Here is a 20,454-nt window from a genome sequence, read left to right on the forward strand (position 1 = left end):
AGAAATCCAAGGGAAGTTACTCTTCTGTCGTAGTCCAGCACACTCTCTAACTCCCTCCCTCCCATCTGGTGAAACATGTACCGGTTGAATTTTCACATCACATGGAAGGCTGGTTTCGTGAATCGATAGGCTTTGTTAGTGTAATGTGTTCTGATGAATTGCAGTACAATCAATGTTGCTGGTTTTAATCTCCCATAGATTAATGCCCATTGAATACTACAATGTAGAATTCATGGATTTTTTTATGAAGGGAAAACTACACATAAGACATGTTGATCGGAGTAAACGTTTAGAGTATTTTGTGAAACTTAACTAAATTAAGTTTCTGGGAACGAGTGAAATACTGAACGTCGTTTTCTAAATATTAGGCCAACTTCCTCACGCAGTACATGATCCATGAATAGGGTTTGAAGACTTATGCTCACAAATGCAGTCCCCAGAACAGTAATCCCTGACCAAAGGGCAAGCATGGAGACCCGTATGAAATGCAAGGCAACGCTGAACAGCGAGAAGAGGTTGTTTTGCACTCTAAATGGTAAGTATTGCAACTAGTCAATTCACAGTTGGTGGTAATATGCTACGGAAATTAAAGCACATCAATGCCACTAAGATGTTAGCGGCATTAATGTTTGACTCCCCAGCTAAAAGGTTCTGTGCTCGATCCCCAATGTCCACAGTCTGCCTGCATGCATCCTTGAGCTAAGATGGCCGACGCGAGCTGCTCCTTAATGCGGGGTCTGAAGTCGGTTTTAAGTCACTTTGGATAAAGTGCCAAATGTCAATGGTAATGGTTAAACAAACACTATGTTTCAATGTCTTAGTGAGAGACAGGAAATGTAGTCTCATAAGGCACTCATCATAAGAACCAGGAATTATTTTGGACCTAATTTTCCAACTTTTTAAAGTCAAGTTAATGTTAATGTTACATGATTGTTTTAACGTGTTTTTGGCGTCCTGTAAACGAAAACTTGTATTCTCTGAATATTAAAACCGTTCCTCTCTTCTGTGGCGTTTGACTCTTCTGTGCATCACCTGAACACCAGTCTTCTCCCTGAAAAGGTGTTCTTCATCTTGTCTTTTGTTTTTGTATTGAGAATTGGAAACACAATAAGGAAACAAATGTTATTGCTTTTTAATTTGGATAATATAGATAAAGTAAATCCTGTATAGTTTGTCCATTATCATGGTTAAATCTGATTGCCTACACACTACAGAGCAATGTAAAGTCTAATCACGTGTTATCTGAAAGAGTCATGTTTAGTGCTCATGAAAGAGAAAAACACAAGAGCCCATGAGTTCAACAGACTCAACAAACAGTCTTGGGCCACAGATGAAGAGCATGGCTTGTGATGTACTGGTTGTTAGTCAGGGTAGTGAGCTTTGAACTCTTCGGGTACATTGCTGTCCAGTTTACAGATGACCTTGTAGATAGGCTTCTTCCACGAGGGATCGCAGTCCTTCCCCAGGGAAACGGCCACGTAGAACTCTCTCAGCGTCATCTCCGCCACCTCAAGAAATCTCTCGGGGACCTGTTCACAGAAACATGGAATGAACACAGATTATATGACTTCATGCACCCGTGAATGAGTGACTTCCCTTCTTAAAGAGTTTGTGTGTGTGTGTGTGTGTGTGTGTGTGTTTTGGATGTGTATTGTAGTATCCATCTTAGGCCTGTATCCATCCCGGTAAGTTGGAGGACAATGATAATGAAGAGCTTAACCGTTTTTTCTTTCAGATCCCTATTGTTTAAACTTGTGGCGTATTGTTGGTTCATCAGATTGTTTGATTCCCAATGGGATCCACACATTCTTCCATGTATTGTTTAATTTTAATGTTGAAATCTAATCTGAGCAGGGTGCTCTGGTGTAAATGGACAGGTAGCTAAAGCTGAACAGTAAGAAAATTACTTGCGACACAGCTGTAGCTTAATAGACTGGGCGGAAACTCGATGGAAAGACCATACTGCCATCTATTTTTATTAATAACCGCGCATAAATTTCACCACTAGAAATAAAATGTATGCACGCCGTCTCCAAAATCATTGGTCTCCCCATCCCAGACCTGTCATTTATCATTGACTTACCTGTGCAACATAACGCTTGTGACACACATGCACGTACACACACCTCTCTCTCATTGGCTGGTGTGTTAATGTGCTGCTGTTGATAGCTTGTATTGTAATTAACGTCCTATGTCCTATGTACGTACACGAGTGGCTATGAATTTCCTCTCAGGAGGATGAGGCAACGGAATCTAATTTAATCCAAATAATTTAATCCAGTGTTAAACTACATGTAGTCAACTCTACAGAGCTTGTGCAACACTAACAAAGAGAACCATCGGCTCTGGTACTAATGTCCAATCTTGTCCAATCCATTCCCTGTCAAACTACATTAGAGCTTCGACTTTATTCTATTATGCACCAGCGGGGCTACTTGATGGCCTGATTATCATGGCTCTAATCACCCTACTCAAAGACATTGCCATGTAATGTCGTGCAGTATTTTACTGTAGTTTTCTGTAAGGAAAGCAAGTGATGACTGCAAGTGAAGGCTCCTCCTACAAGCCCGGCCAAACCCAAAGGTCAACAGGTCACATTTAAATTATTTCTGACAATTAGTTAAATCAAATGCAATGTTATAGTCTGTTTGTGTGTGGGGACTTTGCTGCCCTCTGCGTAAGGAGTACAGATTTGAACACTTTGGTAGACCATGACCAAGAAAAGAAAAACGCCATTGTGTATACAATCTGACTAAGAGCCCTAAATACCCGGGTTCTGTGAATACATCTCAGAGCGACGGAAGCAGTTCAATACAAAACAGACTGACATTTTGGGCTTTCTCAGGCTGGCAAATGTAATGTCCCCTACATGTCCATTGGGGAACTGGCATCTCTTTGAATATTCTCCCTGTCATCGTGTGTGTCTACATAAAGGATGCATTCAATTGGAAGCATTTTGCATAATTCATGAACATGTCCCTCATTGTGAGAGTGCTGTCGACTGGGTGGTTTTTGTAGGTTTCTCAGGAACCCATTGAAACAAAATGTTACTAATCCAGCCGTGAATTTAAGATCATACACTATTCATCACACGTATAAGAGCTTGAATGAAATAAAGTATAAAACTGTTTATTCTATGGATCATCTTGGTTGGCCTGTCTGCAATGTCCTTCATAATTAGCAACAACAAAGAAAAATACATATGGTTCAACTAATATTATCTGTTAAAAGACAACTCTTTTCTTTTAAGGGTTTACTGAAATACCGTTGATCCCAGAAATGAGTCCATTGCACAAAGAACGGATCGATGCGTCGACCATGATGTGAACGTTATTGGGATTTAGAGACTATACAAAAACAAAGCTTATAGAAACTACTGTGGCATTGATCTATGCAAAATAGAAAGCTAGAAGCACATAAACAACACAATGTTCAGGAGTGTATCTCAGGAGGATTTATGCAGGCTCAGCCCCCCCCTACCACCTTCCCCACGTATAAAGAGCAGGGACAATCATCCACGGAGGGAGAGATCAGCTGAGGTAGCACTGGGATGACTAACAGGGTTGGGTTTATCCGCCTTCTAGGCAGGGAATTAAGCTCCCTGGGGAGTAAATAACATTTCAGGAACATTCTTCCGTCAGTGCAGTAAAAAAAATAAGCATTTTAAGGGAGTCTTGTGTAGAAAAATGACAATGATAACCAATCCTCTTTAAAAACTCATTAGCTATTTCAGTTCATATTTATTATGGGCTTGTTGATTTAGAGGCTGATAACCTTGTTTGTTCATCCCAAGCGAGCCCAGCTCTGCTATGGATCCATTCAGAACAGTTCAACAGAGATGAGGGTACACTCACAGCAGGGCTGTCGCTGGTCTTTAAATCAAATCAACCTGTAGGCTATAACCAATTCTGTGTTTTTAATATGAACTAAATTTTGTTAAAAATTAGACCAGGTAAGGTGAGTGGGTCAGGTCATTATAGTAAGACTCGGCATTAACAAATGAATACACTGTACACAAACTAACATGTACAAAACAGCCTAAAAATGACACAATTACATAGAAAAAAAAGTTTTTTTTCTCCACTGAGACTAAATACTTGTTCATATCTCCTATTTTCTGTGTAACAAGTGTGTTCACAAAAAGCCATCTTTCCTCCGGGACCTCACCTTTCTAAACAGTGCTACAATCAAATACAACCAATTGATCATAACCATGCTACACGCGGATTCACTTGGACGAAATAACAAAACTCTTGTTTACAAATGACTTGCCTCGTGTATAAGGGTGTATAGGGCTAGGGAAAAGGACCTTATAAGATACACAAAAGTGACACATTGTCTCATAATTCACCTATGGTTATGATATTGCGACACACCATTGTGATTTTAGTCACACACACACACACACCGTCTCTAGCACTGTGTCTCACCTGGAAATCACTGGCCTTGTTGTAGTGCATGTTGAGGGTCCTGAACAACTCTGATTCTCTGCCCACAGTCAGAGCCCCGGTGTGGGCCACTCCCTCGGCCACGGCCTGCCGCGCCTGCTTCTCCATCTGGATGTAGTAGAACTCCCGGAAGTTGCTGAACCACTTGATGAGCTGGGAGGTGATGCAGCGGGTGAACTGGACCGACCAAGAGAGAGAGTTTGAGTCAGCCACACACAATGGGTAAGGTGAGTGGGTCAGGTTATGGGTAAGAGAGATTATATAATAAGAGAAACTGTAAAATGTGTATTGTCTGCACCACAACCAGATCTAATTATTGTTTATAATATTTTATATATTTATCGTATTGTTCAGTGATTATCGACTTTGTTTTGATTGTGAATGCTAATAAAGTATGTTTTGGATAAATCTGCTGTCTTTCGTGCACAACTTTATCAATGGTTCATTGCTACTATATTGTATTTAGCAATATTTTATTGCCTCCTGAAGAAAACCTTTTTTTGCATCAGACCTATAATGAAAAAGTATATCAAACATACTTACTACATACTAAATCTATGTAATATTGTGGAAAACATTCAGTCATGAGCTTTTGACAAGACCGCAGGCAAAATCTTTAACTTAATAAAAGTTAACGTCCCCTTTTGGACTGGAGTGAAGACTTCATCATGTGACTACACCGGTGGTTCAACATCACGGCTCACCTGCACGTCGTGGAAGAAGGTCTTGAGCACCAGGGAGTTGGGGTAGCGAGTGTAGAAGAACATGAGTTTGGCCTTCTTCAGGTGGCTGGTGGTCAGACCGTCCTGACAGCGTTAAGGAACCACGCTCGCCAGAGAAGAGTCAAACTAGTGTACCAAAGCTCCAATATTTCCAAACACCTCCCTAGCTGTCACACAACAGCAATGCCAAAAAAAATACAGCAATTTATCCTCTCGAAAACGACATCAGTGTATTTATCTAAGAAATGTCAGACATTCATAAAACATATCTTTCACAATCAATAAGTTAAGCCGCCCCGTTGATTCTCGATCAGGTCTTGAACCCGTTCGGGTGAGGCAGCGACTGAAAGGATACATTCAGGGAGAACAGGGTGCTCATCAGCATGCTCTGGGGCCCGTCTGCCCTGGTCTGAACGTCCATGGGGACGCACAGGTCCCCCAGGAACCCGGGGTCCAACGCAAAGTGCCGGGCCCCTCTGACGGAGCGAGAGTTGACCTTGCACCTCACTTTGCTCCCCGGGGCGCCGCCCGTCGCCAGCACCTCCTGCTTCAGTCCTTCGCAGAGGTTCTTGTCTCGCCTGACTGGATCCGCGGCCCCGCCCTTGTTGCCTTCTGAGCCCTGGGGTTCAGAACGATGGCTGGAGGGGAACTCCTGTTCACCGTGGTGCTGGTGGGGGGGTCTGCATATGGCGTAGGGTCTGAGCCGTGGTGCCCTTTGCACGACCAGAGAGAGGGCTTCGGTCTGAACCTCGGGGAGCGTCGAACCGCAGACCGTCTCGCCGTACAGGGACGTCCCGGGTGGCGTGCCCTGACGGGGACGGCTAAGGGGGGACTCGTGAGGAAGGCCGGTCACCGCGCTCCTCTCCATGACGACGACGGCAGGGGCAGCGGCAGGAGGGTGGGGCTCCAGGCGAGGCATGATCTTGAAGATGGAGTCGACGCTCATGCTCACGGCGCGCGACAGCTCGTACTTTAGGATGTCGGCCATCAGCGCGTTCGCCGTGTCCGGCGTCCCTGGCGAGCTGCTCGCGGTTTGAACCCGAACCTTTTTCCTCCCGCACGCTTTTCTGTTCAAAGGGACGTCAAAACCGTCCCCGCAGTGTGGGTCGGTGAAGATGTCGTAGGGGTCTTTGCTTGGTGAGTCACTACCGAAGCTGTGGGTCTCCTCTAACGGGGTCTCCTCCTTCGGCTGGTCAGAGTCCCGTTCCCAGTCCTCCGGGGGTAACCCACCTGATCTCCTGAACTTCAGAAGCGGTTGGCACTTCATGTTCTGGAGTTGGTTCTTTATCGCCGGGTCCTCAGAGCTCCAACACCCTACAACGCTGCTTCGGCCAGCTCTCTGTGCCTGGACGCCGTCTGGGGGCCACTCCCGGGGCCCCTTGTCCCCCTGCCCGTCCTCAGGGGCCCCGTCTGTGTCTGGCTCCAGAAAGGGAGAGAAGGAAGACCCGGCCATGTCTCTGATGATGTTTTCCACCCTGGCTCGCTTGGCATGGCGGGCGGTCCTCAGGGGCCAGTCTTTGGGGCCACACAGGGTCGCCGTGGGAGACAGCAGGGGAGGGGGGGCGGACAGCAGGTGAAGGGGGTCCCGGTTCTGGGGGGCAGGGTCGGCTCCGTCCAGCTCCGCTCTGCTGGAGCCCATTGTGTAGGGAGAACCCAGGGGGCTAGTGAGTTTGTCGTCGTTGTTCAGGAGATCGGCGATGTCAAGGCCGTCTGTGATCGTGCACAGAGCGCACGAGTCGTGCTTTAGAGCCTGGACGTGCTCCGGGCTTCGGCAGTCGAGGAACGTGTTACTAGAGGCGTACATCTTCCTGGTCAAAGGAAACAGTTTGGTTTGGTTTGGTTTGAGTTGGTAAATAGAGGAGTGAAATGGGAGAAACAGAATAGTGTTATCAGTTTTAAAAATATATGTTTTCATTTTGAGTGAGCTACAATGAAAATCTGTTAAATCAAAAATAAGATGGGATTCAATAAAATATAGAAAAGTATATATAGTTGCCTGTATTCTTGTGGGTTAAATAATGATCATTAAAAATTATTTCATCCTAGATGTTTTAAGACTAAGTACTTTCTATTCTGTGAAAATACCCCTTCCAAAACTTCCAAAAGATTAATTTGGTATATCTTGTTTTACATTTCCACAAGACTACTTTAGTTTCCAATAAGCCCACCCATCCCGCCATAAAGATTAATTGTAAATCAACGAATTTTACGAACATTTTACCTGCCTAAAAGTAATGACCTACCTGTTGCATTCTCGGAGCGGTCTCCTCTCGATGTGAATTATCGGCCGGAGGAGAGAGGATGTGGTGAGCATTTCTAATAATGACGTGTAGCGTAACACAGGGGGCGTGGTCACATCTGATCGCCTATCCTGGATACATCCATTTTTAACACAGCCTCCACTTTTAAAGTAAATGAATAATGTGAATTAAATTCGTAACGTGGAATATTTACTGATACACTTGATACCCAGACAATATTTTATGTCATTGTGCACTTTATATTCCAATTTACAGGATGACATTACTCATTCGGTAGCCCGCCCAAACCACACGGGGGTAAATGTCTCCCCCTGGTGGAGGACTGCAGCGGTGCGGAACATCTGTGGTTCTGCAGTAGGTTGCCCTAGGGTTGGGGTAGTGTCAGAAAACTTGGGACTGTGCAGTCGCTGTTCAAACACTAACACCAGAGCTGCTATAACCATGTTATCCCGTTCCCGGTGTGCTTCCCGGACCCTCGGCCGCTCGGTGTGCCAGCTGCTCCGCCAGGTAGGGCACCCATACCACTGTGAACGCCCTTGTCTTGGTGACCTGTGTGGTTCTAGTGAAGTTAGCCGCGGCTACTTTCCTTGATTTAAAGCAAGGCCGACGGGCTCAAAGGGAAGTCTGATACCTATGTGAAGAACTGGTGTTTTATCTTGAAGACCTTGTAACGTGCTTGACTCGTGGTCAGCTACAAAACGCCGTATTCTTTTGAAAAGGGGCATTATTTTCCAAACGGCTACCTGCTAACGAGCGCTAGCATCAGGAAGCGTGTGGTCGGGTCAAACCAGGCGCGGTGTGTGTGTGTCATCAATGACACATGATAAGACCCACTTGAATCGCGTTATAATGTGGTATTATGTAATAGTGTAGGTTATTCTTTCCCCGTATAGTGCCCTTTACACTGAAAGCTGAGCTGACAAACCAGAAATAGCCCAGGTCAAGTGTGTGTTTAGAGCTATGGTCCGGCGCTGTGGCGCAAGTCCAGCTGTCAGTGTCACCGCGAAGCCCCCCACTGCGCATGACTGCGATATGTACAGAATAAATACATTAACCTTGCATCTAGTGTGTGTTTTTCAGCAATGTTTTTCATCTAACTGGTTTAACTGGTTTGCTTTAAACGCACTCGTTGGTCACCACAAAGAATTATCCTTCATCAATTAACTGGTTGTAGTCACTGTGCCTTTGTCAATAGGAAAACAATATTTTGTCAAAATAGTTAGTTTTACTCTACATTTTTTATCATTTGAACTCTTTTTTAATTGAATTGAAAAGACTCCCCAATGGTTTGAATGCCCACTTGAAAATAGGTTATTTTAATTTATAAAAATAATGTACATTTTAATGTACTGTATATGGATATGATTATAATATAAAAGGAAATATAGTGCAGTGATATGGGTCAAACATTCCTGCTCTATTTCCATCCAGCCTACTTGTCTGTCATAAAGAAATCCACCCCAAAACAGATTAATTCACAAAGCTTAAATGAATGGCCTTGAACTGCTTAGGTCATTGAGATTGCTTGAAATGGCCCCATTTAAAAAATAAGCACCTTTTTGGAAATAAATAATGGAGTACGTTTTCTACTTTCTTTCCCAGGGCAATAACAACGTTCTGGTCCGACAGAGTTCATCCGGTGAGTGGCCTTTCAAAGTGCTCTTGAGGGACTTCAGTTAGCGCTGAGCCTCCTCCAATGGGAGTAATTTACCATCCAAGACGTCTCCTTTTGTTCTCCCTCCAAAAACCCAAAGCCCTTACACGGGTCATGAAGAAGGGAAAATGGCCGCCAAGCAGCCACCAAGGTGCCTCCGGGCCCCGGTGTGTTTGTGTGCGTGCGTGCGTGTGTGTGTGTGTGTGTGTGTGTGTGTGTGTGTGTGGGGGGGGGGTTATTGGGTGTGTGTGAGTGTGTTCTTGGCGTGTGTGTTCTTGTGTGTGTTTGTTCTTGTGTGTGTCACGGCCCTCTCAACGACCCTCGCTCCCGTCCTCTCAGGTTATCGGCCGAGCTAATGACGACTTGTTTTCTTTCATCGTTGTTGCATGTGCTTGTGTGTTTCTGTCCGTTGTTCTCCGTCTCATGTCTTCTTCTTCACTCCTCAAGGCCTCTCTGTCTGCAGTCGGAGGGTTTACAGGAATACCCCGTCCTCGTAAGTGCTCTCATGCATTCAAAACACGGCGCTGGGTGCATTGTCCGCCCGCATGCTTGACAGACTGGGCATGATCTCAGACCAGTTATGCAAAGCGCACAGGTTGTTATCGTACGTCATGGTAATTAAAGCAAGAGACGTAGGTTGACGTATTCAGCCTTGTGGGGTTGCCCTGTTTAGGAGAGTACGGGTTTATCTTATGTTGTGTCTTTGTGATTGTGTAGTTCATGAGTTTTTGGCTTTCTTTATGTTTTAGTAGATCATTTATAACACAAGCAAGCCAAAACGCACATGAACCACTATACAATCACATAGACACAACACAAGATATTAAACCTTGGATATCTTATGTTGTGTCTGTGATTGTGTAGTTCATGTGCGTTTGGCTGGCTTATGTTATCGTAGTTATCAACCTTATGTTGTGTCTTTTCATTGTGTATTTCATGTGCGTTTACTTTGTTCACGTTACAGATGTCCGTCTTCGTCAGCCGGTGTCCTTCCACACAAGATACTTCCAGACGTCAGCCAATCACAGTGAGCCCGACCCTCAACCCATCGCTTCCTGTTTCATCCATACAAGATCGTTCTGTTCTGCTCTATATTTTACCACTCTACTACATGATGTTGTTGTTTTATTTCTTTCAGGGGATGAGCTTCTCACCGTGAAGACCCCTGCCTTCGCTGAATCTGTCACAGAAGGGGACGTCAGGTGGGAGAAAGGTTTGGTACATTCATAACTGAACACCAACACATTTCTTCCGCACAATTCAGCATGTGTCTGCAGTGTGTTGAAGAGGCCTTCCCAGCATTTCACACAGTTTAGCTTCTGCACAATTTAGCGAACATGCGCCAAATATCTGCTGGTCAACATTGTAGCTAAATATTGTTCCCCATATATACTGGAAGTCAACTAGGGCTGCTAACAGCTGCTCCTATACCTTAAGTTAACTACTTGGTCAATAATGCAAATGAATGGATAAAAATTATTTGATTTGTTTTTATTATTATACACACACATGAACTGTTTCTTTCAGCCGTCGGCGACACTGTAGCTGAGGATGAGGTGGTGTGTGAAATCGAGACTGACAAGGTATCACTCACCCTAACTTTCATTTAATCGAATTAAAGAAACTTCCATAGAGCGCTAGTCCTCCAATTGTTGTCGTTGTTGTTGTTGTCTCCCCCAGACCTCGGTGCCGGTCCCCTCCCCTGCTGCTGGAGTTCTGGAGGAGCTGCTGGTGGAGGATGGAGGGCGGGTAGAGGGGGGGATGGCTCTCTTCAAAATCCGCAAGGGAGCAGGTGAGCCCCCTTCGTACACCTCCCTGCTGCCCCTTACTCCCCCTTCAACCCTAACCCTAACCCTAACCCTTTATTAACCCAATAAAAATAAATGGGATTACCAAGTAATCTAGGCCTATGTGAACCAATCAGTTGTTCGAGGATAAAAAATAAAATCAGCACCACTTGGCTGTCATTATTGTGCAAAGATTTTTTTATATCAAACTGGAAAAAAAAGATCTTGTAGGCCATCCCTGAAAAACTTGTAAATGCCATCGACTTTCTACAAACCTTACACGAAACAGTTTGTTCTATGTCTGACTGCTTGTACCCGAACCACTTCCATACAACTGAAGTAGCACCCTTTTTATGAATGAGTTCTTCATCTGTGTTCGTGGACATTTTTATGGTAGGGGATCTCCGGGTCGATTGAAACATGGGACGATTGAAACACAGCGATTTCCTCGAAAACCACGGAAGGCTTTCACGTCAAATTTCGTCACTATGTTCAGCACGCAAGACTGACCAACCCCGCGAAATTTCGTGTAATGACGTTCAAATGTCATCCCCCAAACCTGTTTTCGAGAAAAAAAATAAAACAAAAATAAAAACACAATATTTCGGTTCAGCCATTTCACAAACCGTAGCAAAGTAAAAATGCAAATGAATCGTTTAAACCTAAAAAAAATCGCCCAGCCCTAGGTCAGATGTAGGAGACATCCTTTAAATCCTTTCTCTCTTCCACAGTTTTAAAGTCGGGCTTCTCGTCTGCTCACGTCTCAGCGTGTCAATAACAACGTGTCCCTCACCTCCCCCACCCTTGGTGTTTTCCCCAGGTGAGCAGCCAAAGCAGCCCCTGCAGCAGCAGTGGAGCAGGCTGCACCACCACCACCACCACCTGCAGCCCCCACCCCCACCGCCATGCCCCCGTCCCCCCAGTGCCAACTACGCCCGTCCGAGCCACACCCGGTGAGTGCCTTCGCTTGGTGTCATACCGTCTGGGGGGGGGGGGGGGGGATCGTGACCGGATGGACACGAAGAGAGAGGAGTAGGCTATGTGCTCTAGAGAGAGAGAGGAATGAAACTTGTTCTAGAGAGATGCATGATGGGTTCTGGAGAGATAAGTATGATGTGTGTTCTGGAGTGATTGTCGTATAAACCCGTCTGTTCATTTAGGGTGTAAACGTATGTGAGGATTCAGAGGAACGCTAGGAACACGTTTATGTGAAAGGATTCACGGGTATTGGATCTGATACACCCCGACTGAACAGACAGAAGATTGTCTGTTAGGAAGAGGCTTTAGGGAATGCTGCGGGCGGTAGACCAACCAGACGTCTCATTCAGAAGGATCTTTTCTTTTCTTTTTCCAATCTTCCGGTTGCAGTCTCAGCCGTTAAGCCATCAGCTGCTGCAGCCGCTGCCCAGGCAGACATCCCAGCGCCAGGGTCCAGGACGGAGAGCAGGGTAAACCAGGGGACCTGTCATCACTACTAGGGGGAGGGTCCACCACGGGATGCCTACCTCCTCATTGGCCTCTCACGTGTCCTTTCGTTGTCACTCACATTGCTACTACTCCTATTGTGTTCATTTAAATGTTTTCCTGTGTTTGTGTTTCTGTTATTTTTTTAATCTTGTTTTAAAGGGGTGATATCAATCCACCAGGTGGTATTAGAAGCCGCTTGACAACAAAGGAAAAGGCCGATTTTTAAATGGCTTGTAATGGCTAATCACACTCACACCCGGTGGCATAGTATCACCCCTTTCATATTTTGTTCTTTTATTTCTACTACTGTCCTGTACTTTGTGCGGGAGACAGCCTGAGGTCCCCCCATGGGGGGAGGAACAAAGCAGCATCTATTCTCCGGGGGTCTCCACACTGCTGTTGAGGGTTCCGCTGAGGTGTAACCGTCCCCTAAGGTCCCTCCTCTGTCTTCATCTGTCCCCAGGTGAAGATGAACCGAATGAGGCTGAGGATCGCCCAGAGGCTGAAGGAGGCCCAGAACACATGCGCCATGCTGACCACCTTCAACGAGGTGGACATGAGGTGGGCCCCTAGGCCGGGACTCTAGACACTTTAATGTGTTGGGCGTACTACTTTATTTGTCAGTAGGGCACTGAAATTAATTTTGCGTCCCCGGGAAGGCCTAGGATATTGTTCTAGGACCTCAACTGTCTCCAACGGTTTATGCATTTACATTTCTACCTCTGTATCGTGGGTATAGTCGTATATGTATTTCATATTTCTATATTATGTATTTTTCTTTGCTTATGTCTTTGTTTTCCAAACAATAACTGCAGTGTGGCGTCAAGTCAAGTCAACTTTTATTATATAGAAAATTTCATACAAAAGGCAGACTCAATGGGGTTCACAGAAAAAAAATACACAATAAATCCGACAATACAGTAAAATAAAACTAGATTTCAAAGAATGCAAAACTTCAGAATCCATTATAGTTTACTAGAAAGCAAAGGTGAACATAAACGTTTTTTAACCTTGTGTAACCAATTATGTGTAACCGTCACACAAACCAGGCATTTTAAAATAATAATAATTCTATAACATTTATAAAGTTAGAAAGAACAACAATAATAAAAACAAGACAAATGTTACATTAACGGGATGAAGTGTGTGACAACAATTTGACGGAGTAAGGAAGTTTAAAAAGATGTGTTTTGAGATGGGACTTCAAAGTCGAAAGATTCCTGAAGATTTTCCAATCGGAACGACATGGGCTGCTCATGCTAACAACGAGCTAACCGATACTACCCTCTGTTCGGCGGCGCTCAGCAACATCACGGAGATGCGGGCGTTCCACAAGGACGCCTTCCTGAAGAAGCACAACATCAAGCTGGGCTTCATGTCCGCCTTCGTCAAGGCCTCGGCCTACGCTCTGGCTGACCAGCCCTCCGTCAACGCAGGTGAGTCTGAGACGGCCCTGCGCAGAGCCTCTTCAACTGTGTCCCAAAACGGGCCTCTCAACCGGCTCATTAGCAGGAGACTAAGCAAATAATTATTGGTGTGGCGGCAATACGTACAAAGTAATTGCAAAGACGTGAATAGTTGAAAACATTTCCAATGGCTCAAACAGCGTGGCGCTAACAAAGCATTTCACGAGAATTCTACTCGGGCAAACTCATACATGTGTTGGTTGAAGTTTAAATATTTAAACTTGGGCACGACTTTCGCCTGATGCTGTATCATTGAGAAATGTGTGTAGGATACTAGGTTTGCTTTTGGTTTGAACGCACGTTAAACACCTTCAGAGCAACAAAAAGTTATGACTTCAATCTGTTCCCCTTCGGATCCCCCTCTCCTGGAACGATTCCTAACGTATCCCAGTTCCCCTAATCGTCTCTACTGCCCTCTCGCTCTTTAACCGTCTCTGATGTCTTCTCCTGCCCCCTCCCCAGTCATCGACGAAGCCACCAAGGAGATCGTTTACAGGGACTACGTAGACATCAGCGTAGCTGTGTCCACGCCCAAGGTAAGACCCCCCTCTGGGTGGTCTACAGATCTCACCCCCTCTAATGCACCTGGTACTGTGTTTCCATGAGTGCAGAACGTGTCAGTGTTTTGTGCGAGAAGCTCTCATGGTTCCCTCGCTCTGTCCAGGGACTCGTGGTGCCAGTGATCCGCAACGTGGAGACCATGAACTTTGCTGACATCGAGAAAACCATTAATGCCCTGGGAGAAAAGGTGAAAACACACAAAATATTTTCATATTTGACATGTTATTACACTTTTTTACTGAAATCATACTTGTTTCAAAAATGATGTTGATTGTGTGCAGTGCAGTGCTACAATTGGCTCGCCTCTGACCACTTGCATGGCTTTTTGTGTATAAATAATAAAATGAATCGTCAGTTAATTCATAGTCCCCTCAAACCACATAAAAAAGCTTAAACAAAGCCTCTCTTTTTAAATCTTCATATATATGTTGATTAAAATTCTTTCCCCCCCCCCCCCCCCAGGCGCGCAGTAACCAGCTGGCCGTGGAGGACATGGACGGGGGCACCTTCACCATCAGCAACGGGGGCGTGTTCGGCTCCATGTTCGGGACGCCCATCATCAACCCCCCGCAGTCGGCCATCCTGGGCATGCACGGCATCTTCCAGCGGCCCGTCGCCATCAACGGAAAGGCAAGTCCGCGGCCACGTGGATCTGGTCTAGGGGTTAGGGTACCTCTGGTCTAGGGGTTAGGGTACCTCTGGTCTAGGGGTTAGGGTGCCTCTGGTCTAGGGGTTAGGGTGCCTCTGGTCTAGGGGTTAGGGTGCCTCTGGTCTAGGGGTTAGGGTGCCTCTGGTCTAGGGGTTAGGGTACCTCTGGTCTAGGGGTTAGGGTACCTCTGGTCTAGGGGTTAGGGTGCCTCTGGTCTAGGGGTTAGGGTACCTCTGGTCTAGGGTTAGGGTACCTCTGGTCTAGGGGTTAGGGTACCTCTGGTCTAGGGGTTAGGGTACCTCTGGTCTAGGGGTTAGGGTACCTCTGGTCTAGGGGTTAGGGTACCTCTGGTCTAGGGGTTAGGGTGCCTCTGGTCTAGGGGTTAGGGTACCTCTGGTCTAGGGGTTAGGGTGCCTCTGTTCTAGGGGTTAGGGTGCCTCTGATCTAGGGGTTAGGGTACCTCTGGTCTAGGGGTTAGGGTGCCTCTGGTCTAGGGGTTAAGGTGCCTCTGGTCTAGGGGTTAGGGTAGCTGTATTATTGCTTTAAAAAGTTCATCTCAGCTGTTGTTTTTAATGCTCCATTGTCTCTAGAGTGTGCGGTGTTGGCTATGCTACAAATAAAGCTGAACAAACTATTTATTAATTTCTCTTGAAAGGGAAAGCACAATGCTTGTTTTCTTTGGTCGAGGGAGTCTATCAAAGTGCAAGTCTTTTCTATAATCTCTTATAAAGTATCTGGTTAATTTGGTATACCTGTAGCTGGATCCCAGCTGATTCAAGTAGCATTAAGGGGCCCCTATTCTACCACCAGGTGTGAGCGCCATTAGCCATTAAAGGCCGTTACAGAATCGGCCTATCGCTCTGCCTTTAGTGACATCACGAGTGGGCATGTCCACCTAGTTGTACGCTGGATACACCTGGTGGTAAAACAGAGGCCCCTTTAAAAGTTGAACATTTTCTGCGATTGGCGCTCAACCTGTTCTACAAATTCCATCTCAGAAATACAGTGTAAACACAAGTGATCCATCGATGCCACGTCACCCGGTTAACCAGACGCTGTGTTTGGGGTCGCAGGTTGAGATCCGCCCCATGATGTACGTGGCGCTGACCTACGACCACCGGCTGGTGGACGGGCGTGAGGCCGTCACCTTCCTGCGCAAGATCAAGGCCGTGGTGGAGGACCCGAGAGTCGTTCTGCTGGACATGTGATCTCTCTCTCCCTCAAGCCACTCTGCAGGGCTCTCTCTCTCTCTCTCTCTCTCTCTCTCTCTCTCTCTCTGCAGGGCTCTCTCTCTCACCACTCTCTCTTTCAATACTCACTCGCCCGATATGAACATCGACCCTCCAAAGAAATCGCACATCTCCGAAGGCCGACATTTCCGTACGCACAGTCCACGTTGACGAGGTTGATCGTGGAAGAGATGGAAGACGCTGCCAAAACCGACGCATCGTTCTGCTTAGAGGGGCCCTCCTCTGAACGATTTGTAAACTTCTGTTTATACATTATAGGAGTCATACTAGTTTTCTTAAAGATGGTGATATATATAAATAGTTGTTATTTTGCTGCCGGTGCTCACTTATAACGCACATTATATCGACGTTAAATACTACGCACACTTTTTATGTAATGGCCGACCGTTCCGCTCAGGTCTTTACCTGGATGTTCTTCCTCTGTATGATGAGGAGGAAGTGTTGTTACAGCCATGGTTTGCTTGTCTCCATGGGTCTGTGTACGTTCGCGTTGTGGCCACCTCTTCAGTTTTTGTCGGAGCAGCTCATTGGGGAAATAAGGACAACATCGTTGGTGGCCCTTAGACTCCATACCTTTTCTTTAGAACCTGGCAACGCACATCCCAGTTATTACAGACCCATACTAGCTTTAGAGAGACCGCTTTTAAATGGATTATAGTTATCAGTATTTAGCGTTCTGTTTTTGTTTGGCGACAAACCAAGTTAAATGAGATGTCCAAGATCGAAAGAGTACAAGCAAACGGTAGAAAGACCTCCGATTCATCAGCAGAGAACCTGCAGTGTCCAGCGACCACAGAGTGCAGTCTTTACCATGAGCTGTGTTTTGTGTTTCAAGATCGATTCAAAGACGCACAATTTCTCAACGTGTTTTTGTTGTTCACTCTCAATGCCTGGGAATCAGGGCTTCCTTGTTCTCTGCGAACTCAATTGCTTGTGTCTATTTAAAAAAAAGCCCCATTTTAAACCACATTAAACATCCCTACGGTTTACGTAAAAACACTGATGTGAAGAGTTTTCCTTTTTTTCCCGGGGAGCCTGTCTGAAACGCTGTCCTGAGGCGAATCACGCATGACACCTGTACACCCTATCCGCATGTGCATGTATCGCCTGTTCGCTGGGGTACATTGATCCAACCCAACACAGCATCTATTACGCGCATCACACCCCTCTTTTAAAAAGCACGGAAAAACACCCAACCCCAATAAACATTGAACGCACCAAGATCAAAACCAGCGAAAATTCTCTGGTTAATATTCACCGGGAACATTTTATCGTGTGCCAAGATCTTTCCCGTATCGCCCTCACGACGGCACTCGTGGTTGAAACCCGTGCCAAAGATTGATCTTCAAAGCCCATGATTCGAGCCTTGCTCCGGGGCTCTCGAAGCACTGACAATGAGGTGATGGTTGCTGACGGGAGTCTTGAGGGTTGCTTAGCCCTTCCTCTGGCCCCTCCAGGCACACTGGACTGGAGTGGCTGCAGCTGCCGCCCCAATGTTTCTGTTTACTTTAATAATCGCGAGCCAACAATGGTCCCCCCCGCAATGTAAGTCTTTGTTTCTCTGCCAGCACCCTACACAAATGTCTAAACAACGGCGAGGAGGTGGCGGAGAAAAATAAATAAATACAGGGTTGATTACGCATGCATAAAAATAAATAAAAAAAAGGGCCCGTATGTTTTATTAGCATGAGAATACTGCAGCTTCTAATGGGCTTGAATACGGCGCACAATGATGGCGGCCGTTCTTTTAATTAAATTATTTACCTTCATTACCTCTCAAGATTCCATTAGCCTTTTGGAGACGGTGCTAATTGGCACTTTGCTGTCGCTGGGTGCATCGATATCTAAGGGCCTTGTTTGTGAGCAGGTTTTTGTTTGAGTTGGGAAAATGTAGCCAAATTTGCGAATGATCAATTGGGGGGGGACGGGGGACTGCTCAATAAGATGCGGGGGTCCAAGTCTTTGTGTCCATTCACATGAAAGATGGCCATTAAAAACTGGCAGCTTGCTGTTTGTTTTGATTAGGCCACATCAGAGGCACGATTTACCTAAATTATTCTGTTATTTTATTTTCTGTTTACCCTGTTGATTTTTATTACTCGTAATCTTAAATAATAAGCCATCTACTATTTCTCTTTTTTTAATCACTGATCATAGTGATTCGGGGACTTGAGGGTGGTATTTAGCGTAGATATAAACCAGACTGAACCACGTTCACAAATTTGCAGCCATCCCAAAACACATTCATAAATTGGCTCACAAAAAAAATAATATTATACTACTAAAAATAATAAAATGCAGCTTTTGACCCAACGGGTAATTGCAGTCTGGTGTCAGACGCCCTCGTCAGATCAGGTCCTTGAGTCAACATTTGGCCCTGGCCGTTTGGCTGGGGAGCCATGCAGAGCTGAATGAGCTGTTTAAGCAGAGCGAGAGAGAGAGTGCCCCCCCGGGCCTGTCCTTTGAACTGGAATCCTTGCATGACTGTCCCATAAACAAATTGACTGTGTGCTGGAGAGCACCACGCTGGAACATCTTTAATTCATTTGAGATTTTTGTTGGGAAAATATAGAACCAAGGGAACATGGGCTTTGTTGATTGGGAACAGGGGTTTTGATGATCTCTCAAGTTCGATTCAGCTTGTGCACTTAACCCCTCAGTGTCTACACCATTGTGTCAGCTAAAGCAGCACAATGCTACTGAATTATTATTTTTTTTATGATGTTTAAAGTTCTTATTAGTAATATCTTCAAGAATGAAGAGTAAAAGTAATGTTGGCCTATGTTTTTTGAAGCCATCATTGTGTACGAGTTAAACCGTTCTGTCTGCACCTCTATAACCTGAGCTTCAGAAACGTGTTCTCGTCATATAAAGGGGCTAAAGCTAGATCAATTAACCAATGAGCCATTTTATGAAGTACAATGGCACTAATAGTATTGATGTCATCTAGTAATGGTGGACGTGACTAGAATGTACTTATGTGTACTGATGTACTTTGATATCAAGAAGCCAATATTTTCAAAATTGTTTTTATATCTTAATGTGAAATTATAATGATTTCTTATCTTTAATAAAAGAGAAATATGATCTAGTTCAGGCCATTGATGGAGCTTATGGGATGTTATATCTATTTCTGAACGTTGGGTACATGAATCGTATTCTGAGCCTATCCAAATCTTCCTAATAACTGAACGATTGAACTTTTAAATAAGAGAGCAACTTTTGGACACACCGTTAACCTGCGGAGAACCTGCCATCGCTTTTATAATCCATATCGACTCTGACTCGATCGATTATCGATCGTTTCATTTCCATACTCGAACCTTTTCATCTCCTGAACACATTCCTGAGCCACAGAACTCCGACCAAAAACAAAATGGACTCTCTCCCCAACATACCCAACTGCGAGACGCGTACATTGACTCACGTCACACGCTTTGTGTTTGAGACCGGGTCCGGTGGTTGCATAAGTGATGGGGGGGGGGGGGGGGGGGGGGGGGGGGGGGGGGGGGGGGGGGGGGGGGGGGGGGGGGGGGGGGGTACGTCCGGGGGGGTACGCATGCATATTCACACACCATTTGTTCCCCTTTGCAGATGAATCCAGAGCCCTACGTGGGACAGGCTCTGCATCTGGCCCCATTCTTCCTCCCCTCCCTTTGATATGGGAGCCGGGCTCTCCTTTTCTTCCCCTCGCTCCCGTTGTCATACCACAAGATTAATTTTAGACGGAGAGAAAAGGACCCGGGATGCCCCCCCCCCAAATCCAGGTGCGCTGACACTGACGCAGGTGCAGCGAGTGTGCCAGGGTGGGGGTCAAAGGTCGCGGCGTTGGGGATAAAGCGAAGCGCGCCGCTGGCGGCGGTTAAGGCAAGCGGTCGGTGGCGTCACCGGAAACGGCTTCTGTCGTTATTATGGGATGTTGTTTCCGATCGAGCCGTCGCCGTGTCACGTGACCTGGTCGTATCGGCGTGTTGTTTCCTTGACCGTGGTTTTGAGGTTGTTGAAGTCTCATAGCCATTGGCGCTACACCAGACGGTGGTGTGTGATGCGTGGTGTGTGTTGTGTGTGATGCGTGGTGTGTGTAGTGTGATGTGTGTTGTATGTTGTGTGATGCTTGCTGGGAAGTGTCAGTGTCAGTGTTGTTCGTTTTTCCGGGTGTGACGAATGAATACGAGCATTCGACGTTACG

At 45.8% G+C, this 20,454-nt stretch overlaps 2 protein-coding genes across 2 annotated transcripts; one reads left to right on the forward strand and one right to left on the reverse strand.

Moving 5' to 3' along the window:
• Positions 1-1,133: 1,133 nt before the first annotated feature.
• Positions 1,134-6,975, reverse strand: LOC115534169 (prospero homeobox protein 2-like). The gene is made up of 4 exons (XM_030344915.1): positions 5,526-6,975; positions 5,153-5,254; positions 4,431-4,625; positions 1,134-1,529 (listed from the first exon to the last, which is right to left on the reverse strand). Exons 1-4 carry the CDS (start codon positions 6,972-6,974, stop codon positions 1,362-1,364), a joined length of 1,914 nt encoding a protein of 637 aa, XP_030200775.1. The 5' UTR covers position 6,975; the 3' UTR covers positions 1,134-1,361.
• An 895-nt stretch (positions 6,976-7,870) lies between these two features.
• Positions 7,871-17,265, forward strand: LOC115534856 (dihydrolipoyllysine-residue succinyltransferase component of 2-oxoglutarate dehydrogenase complex, mitochondrial-like; the record flags this gene model as incomplete). Its single annotated transcript, XM_030346136.1, is given in 16 exon segments — positions 7,871-7,938; positions 9,034-9,070; positions 9,533-9,578; positions 10,050-10,112; positions 10,224-10,298; positions 10,613-10,668; positions 10,766-10,880; positions 11,695-11,784; positions 11,787-11,825; positions 12,241-12,320; positions 12,803-12,900; positions 13,645-13,775; positions 14,268-14,341; positions 14,470-14,553; positions 14,829-14,996; positions 16,089-17,265. Coding segments are annotated over 16 exon segments (1,359 nt in total), but the record flags the coding sequence as incomplete, so codon positions are not given.
• Between the last annotated feature and the right edge of the window lie 3,189 nt (positions 17,266-20,454).

This window comes from Gadus morhua, chromosome 21 (assembly GCF_902167405.1).
Source record: "Gadus morhua chromosome 21, gadMor3.0, whole genome shotgun sequence".
Lineage (NCBI taxonomy): Eukaryota > Metazoa > Chordata > Actinopteri > Gadiformes > Gadidae > Gadus > Gadus morhua.

Bases quoted from the DNA above. Each gene is read 5' to 3' on its own strand.
- LOC115534169 (XM_030344915.1), bottom strand. From the start codon at position 6,974: ATGTACGCCTCTAGTAACACGTTCCTCGACTGCCGAAGCCCGGAGCAC. The intron at 5,255-5,525 runs GTATCCTTTCAG...TAACGCTGTCAG, and splicing joins GCACCCTGTTCTCCCTGAAT to GACGGTCTGACCACCAGCCA. The intron at 1,530-4,430 runs GTGAGACACAGT...TTCTGTGAACAG, and splicing joins ACAAGGCCAGTGATTTCCAG to GTCCCCGAGAGATTTCTTGA.